A 6,094-nucleotide genomic window follows, 5' to 3' on the forward strand; every position below is an offset into this window, starting at 1 on the left:
TCTTTCCTTGTCTCATTCTTTCATTCTTTCCTTGCTTCCTTCTTTCATTCTTTCCTTGTCAACTTCTTTCATTCTTTCCTTGTCTCCTTATTTCCTTTTCTCATTTCATTCTTTCCTTGTCTCCTGCTTTCCTTGTCTCCTTTTCTTCTTTCATTCTTTCCTTGTCTCCTGCTTTCCTGTCTCCTTTTTTACTTGTCTCCTTCTTTCATTCTTTCTTTGTCTCCTTCTTTTCTTGTCTCCTTCTTTCCCTGTCTCCTTCTTTTCCCGTCTCCTTCTTTCCCCGTCTCCTTCTTTCATTCTTTCCTTGTCTCCTTCTTTCATTCTTTCCTTGCTTACTTCTTTCATTCTTTCCTTGTCACCTTCTTTCATTCTTTCCTTGTCTCCTTATTTCCTTTTCTCCTTTCATTCTTTCCTTGTCTCTTTCTTTACTTGTCTCCTTCTTTCATACTTTCTTTGTCCCCTTTCATTCTTTCATTGTCTCCTTTTTTCATTATTTCCATGTCTCCTGCTTTCCTTGTCTCCTTTTCTTCTTTCATTCTTTCCTTGTCTCCTGCTTTCCTTGTCTCCTTCTTTACTTGTCTCCTTCTTTCATTCTTTCTTTGTCTCCTTCTTTCCTTGTCTCCTTCTTTCCTTGTCTCCTGCTTTCTTTGTCTCCTTCTTTACTTGTCTCCTTCTTTACTTGTCTCCTTCTTTCATTCTTTCTTTGTCTCCTTCTTTCCTTGTCTCCTTCTTTCCTTGTCTCCTTCTTTCCTTGTCTCCTTCTTTACTTGTCTCCTTCTTTACTTGTCTCCTTCTTTCATTCTTTCTTTGTCTCCTTCTTTCCTTGTCTCTTTCTTTCATTCTTTCCTTGTCTCCTTCTTTTATTCTTTCTTGTCACCTTCTTTCATTTGTTCATTGTCTCCTTCTTTAGGCTGCTTTCACACTAGCGTCGTTCGACGCACGTCACAATGCGTCGTTTTGGAGAAAAAACGCATCCTGCAAGGTTGCCTGCAGGATGCGTTTTTTCTCCATAGACTAAAATTAGCGACGCATTGCGACGGACTGCCACACGTTGCATCTGTCGTGCGACGGATGCGACGTGTTTTTGAAGTCCGTCAGGACAAAAAAAACGTTGCATGCAACGTTTTGTTTTCCGTCGGTTCCGCTTTTTCCGACCACGCATGCGCGGCCGGAACTCCGCCCCCTCCTCCCCGGACCTTACAATGGGGTAGCGGATGCGTTGTAAAACTGCATCCGCTGCCCCCTTTGTGATTTTATTTCACCGTAGGCGTCGGTACGTCGGCCCGACACACTGCGACGGGCCCGTACCGACGCTAGTGTGAAAGTAGCCTTACTTGTCTCCTTCTTTCATTCTTTCCTTGTCTCCTTCTTTACTTGTCTCCTTCTTTCATTCTTTCTTTCTCTCCTGCTTTCCTTGTCTCCTTCTTTCTTTATCTCCTTCTTTCCTTGTCTCCTTATTTCATTCTTTCCTTGTCTCCTTCTTTCATTCTTTCCTTGTCTCCTTCTTTCCGTGTCTCCTGCTTTCCTTGTCTCCTTCTTTACTTGTCTCCTTCTTTCATTCTTTCTTTGTCTCCTTCTTTCCTTGTCTCCTTCTTTCATTCTTTCCTTGTCTCCTTCTTTCATTCTCTCCTTGTCTCCTTCTTTCATTCTTTCCTTGTCTCCTTCTTTCATTCTTTACTTGTCTCCTTTTCTTGTCTCCTTCTTTCATTCTTTCTTTCTCTCCTGCTTTCCTTGTCTCCTTCTTTCTTTATCTCCTTCTTTCCTTGTCTCCTTATTTCATTCTTTCCTTGTCTCCTTCTTTCATTCTTTCCTTGTCTCCTTCTTTCCGTGTCTCCTGCTTTCCTTGTCTCCTTCTTTACTTGTCTCCTTCTTTCATTCTTTCTTTGTCTCCTTCTTTCCTTGTCTCCTTCTTTCATTCTTTCCTTGTCTCCTTCTTTCATTCTCTCCTTGTCTCCTTCTTTCATTCTTTCCTTGTCTCCTTCTTTCATTCTTTACTTGTCTCCTTTTCTTGTCTACTCATTTCCTTGTCTCCTTCTTACATTCTTTCCTTGTCTCCTTCTTTCATTCTTTCCTTGTCCCCTGCTTTCCTTGTCTCCTTCTTTACTTGTCTCCTTCTTTCATTCTTTCTTTCTCTCCTGCTTTCCTTGTCTCCTTCTTTCTTTATCTCCTTCTTTCCTTGTCTCCTTATTTCATTCTTTCCTTGTCTCCTTCTTTCATTCTTTCCTTGTCTCCTTCTTTCCGTGTCTCCTGCTTTCCTTGTCTCCTTCTTTACTTGTCTCCTTCTTTCATTCTTTCTTTGTCTCCTTCTTTCCTTGTCTCCTTCTTTCATTCTTTCCTTGTCTCCTTCTTTCATTCTCTCCTTGTCTCCTTCTTTCATTCTTTCCTTGTCTCCTTCTTTCATTCTTTACTTGTCTCCTTTTCTTGTCTACTCATTTCCTTGTCTCCTTCTTACATTCTTTCCTTGTCTCCTTCTTTCATTCTTTCCTTGTCCCCTGCTTTCCTTGTCTCCTTCTTTATTTGTCTCCTTCTTTCATTCTTTCTTTGTCTCCTTCTTTTCTTGTCTGCATCTTTATTTGTCTCCTACTTTCCTTGTCTCCTTTCCTTGTCTCCTTTCATTCTCTCCTTCTTTCATTCTTTCCTTGTCTCCTTCTTGCATTCTTTCCTTGTCTCCTTCTTGCATTCTTTCCTTCTTTCATTCTTTCCTTGTCTCCTTCTTTCATTCTCTCCTTCTTACATTCTTTCCTTGTCTCCTTCTTTCATTCTTTCCTTGTCCCCTGCTTTCCTTGTCTCCTTCTTTCATTCTCTCCTTCTTACATTCTTTCCTTGTCTCCTTCTTTCATTCTTTCCTTGTCCCCTGCTTTCCTTGTCTCCTTCTTTATTTGTCTCCTTCTTTCATTCTTTCTTTGTCTCCTTCTTTCCTTGTCTGCATCTTTATTTGTCTCCTGCTTTCCTTGTCTCCTTTCATTCTCTCCTTCTTTCATTCTTTCCTTGTCTCCTTCTTGCATTCTTTCCTTGTCTCCTTCTTGCATTCTTTCCTTCTTTCATTCTTTCCTTGTCTCCTTCTTTCATTCTCTCCTTCTTACATTCTTTCCTTGTCTCCTTCTTTCATTCTTTCCTTGTCCCCTGCTTTCCTTGTCTCCTTCTTTCATTCTTTCTTTGTCTCCTTCTTTCCTTGTCTGCATCTTTGTCTCCTTCTTTCCTTGTCTCCTTTCATTCTCTCCTTCTTTCATTCTTTCCTTGTCTCCTTCTTTCATCATTCTTTCCTTGTCTCCTTCTTTCATTCTTTCCTTGTCCCCTGCTTTCCTTGTCTCCTTCTTTATTTGTCTCCTTCTTTCATTCTTTCTTTGTCTCCTTCTTTCCTTGTCTGCATCTTTATTTGTCTCCTGCTTTCCTTGTCTCCTTCTTTCCTTGTCTCCTTTCATTCTCTCCTTCTTTCATTCTTTCCTTGTCTCCTTTCATTCTTTCCTTCTTTCATTCTTTCCTTGTCTCCTTCTTTCATTCTTTCCTTGTCTCCTTCTTTCATTCTCTCCTTCTTTCATTCTTTCCTTGTCTCCTTCTTTCATTCTCTCCTTCTTTCATTCTTTCCTTGTCTCCTTCTTTCATTCTTTCCTTGTCTCCTTCTTTCATTCTTTCCTTGTCCCTTGCTTTCCTTGTCTCCTTCTTTATTTGTCTCCTACTTTCATTCTTTCTTTGTCTCCTTCTTTCCTTGTCTGCATCTTTATTTGTCTCCTTCTTTCCTTGTCTCCTTTCATTCTCTCCTTCTTTCATTCTTTCCTTGTCTCCTTCTTGCATTCTTTCCTTGTCTCCTTTCATTCTTTCCTTCTTTCCTTGTCTCCATCTTTCCTTCTTTCCTTCCTCAGACCATATCATTATACAGTGTTGAGCTAACTGTTCTCATAAAATATACGTAACCGTAACATGGCTGCATAATACCGCACTATGTTGTTTTGATATCACTGATGGAAACAAATATTACTGCCATGCATTGATCAAATAGCATGATTGTACCATGGCTGAAATAATTACACTACAGATTAATACTGTTATATCATGTTTAAACATTAATAATAATAATAATAATAATACCGCCATACCATGCGCACATTGAAAACTATTGCTAAATCACTGGACGTTATTTACTCATTTCAAAGGAGGTGTTCAGCCATGAGGTTCTCCGAGTCGCTATCACACGCTATATGGCAGCACTATGTAACCAATATAACGATATAGTTTATAATCTACTTCCGGAATACGGGAACACGCTGTTTTTCGCTTTCTGTGTCATATGATGTCATATACATTGGAGGCAGAAGAATTTGCTGTGAAATGTAAATCTTATCTTGGTCCAACCTGTGATAACTACTATTTACCTGACCCCACAGTGCACAGGAGGGCGGGAGGATATTCTGGGATTTCTACATATGGCGGCTTGTAGTGAAATAGGAGGAGATACATTGTTAATGATGGGGGCTAATTATCAATGATACATCTTATTATGAGGATTGGGATGTGAAATTGGGTGATAAGCAGGTTATATAAAAAGGGGATCGTTAGAGTTAAAAAATAGTAGACAGCGCCACACTTCTCCCCAGGTTTTGCGTGGTATTGCAACTCAACATCATTCACTGTAATTAAACTAAATTGCAATACCAGACTCAACCTATTAACTGGTGTGGCGCTATTTCTAAAAGAAAGCAGACATTTTTGCTAATCTTCAACAACCCCCTTGACTTCTTTTTGTACTTTGCTACAACAGTATATAGCAGGTGTTTGAGCCAGGATCAGAGAGAACTCTGATCTCGGTTACCTAACCCCTTAGATGTCATGGATATTAGCGAATGCAGTGCCCAAATGGTTTTACAGGGGGAGGTGGTTCGCCTTGTTGTTGGTTGATTGGGTCAGAATGATAGACGTTATGTTCAGGGTCATACTTAGAAATCATGGGGCCCCATAGCAGACGTCCTAATTGGGCTCCTCGTCCAAAAATAAAGTAATATTTGGATGGCTCACAGTAGCTCAAAACTTTACAGCCCTTAGAAAGTAATTTTGCTCCTACTGAGGCCCCTTAGCTTTCCCACGCAATATAATAGCTATTCCATGGTCCCCAAAAAGTATGATGCCAACAAATGTGCCCCCAAAGACAATAAGATACCCCGACAGTGAATAACTCCACAGTACCCTCCACATGCACAGTATGATGCCCCACAGTGACCCAACACAGTATGATGGCCCCAATATAGCCCTCCATACAGTATCATGGCCCACACATACCTCTCCAAATAGTATAATTGCCCCCATACAGCCCTCCAAACAGTATAATTGCCCCCCACACTGTATAATGGCTCCCACATAACTTTTCAAATTGTATAATGGCACCACATAGCCCTCCAAATAGTATAATAACTCTCACAAAGCCCTTTAAAAAATATAATAGCCCTCACATAGCCCTTCATACAGTATAATGGGCCTCGCATAAGCGTCCAAACAGTATAATTGGACCCCACAGTGTATAATGGACATCACATAGCTTTCCAAATAGTATAATGACCCTCCCATAGCCCTGCAAACAGTATTATGTCCCCCACATAGCCTTCTAAATAGTATAATGACCCCATATAGCCCTGCAAACAGTATAATATCCCCCACATAGCCCTACAAACAGTGTAATTGGACCCTACAGCGTATAATGGCCATCACGTAGCTCTCCAAATACTATAATTGTCACCACATAGCTTTCTAAATAGTATAATGACCCCCACATAGCCCTGCAAACAGTATAATGTCCCCCACATAGCCCTCCAAACAGGATAATTGGACCCCACAGCGTATAATGGCCCCCACGTAGCTCTCCAAATACTATAAATGTCACCACATAGCTTTCTAAATAGTATAATGAGCCCCCATAGCCCTGCAAACAGTATAATGTCCCCCACATAGCCCTCCAAACAGTATAATTGAACCTCATGCAGTATAATTGCCCCACATAGCCCTTCAAATAGTATAATGGCCCCACATAGTTCTCCAAAAAATATAATACCCCCCGCATAGCCCTCTAAATAGCATAATGTCCTCCACACAGCCCTCCAAATAGTAT

The 6,094-nt window shown here is 40.6% G+C and overlaps 1 protein-coding gene across 1 annotated transcript; it reads right to left on the reverse strand.

Annotated features, from left to right (window-relative positions):
• Positions 1-2,035: 2,035 nt before the first annotated feature.
• LOC138671794 (octapeptide-repeat protein T2-like) lies at positions 2,036-2,401 on the reverse strand. Its single transcript, XM_069759930.1, has one exon. The coding sequence runs from the start codon at positions 2,399-2,401 to the stop codon at positions 2,036-2,038; it is 366 nt and encodes a 121-aa protein (XP_069616031.1).
• Between the last annotated feature and the right edge of the window lie 3,693 nt (positions 2,402-6,094).

This window comes from Ranitomeya imitator, chromosome 3, assembly GCF_032444005.1.
Source record: "Ranitomeya imitator isolate aRanImi1 chromosome 3, aRanImi1.pri, whole genome shotgun sequence".
Classification (NCBI taxonomy): Eukaryota; Metazoa; Chordata; class Amphibia; order Anura; family Dendrobatidae; genus Ranitomeya; species Ranitomeya imitator.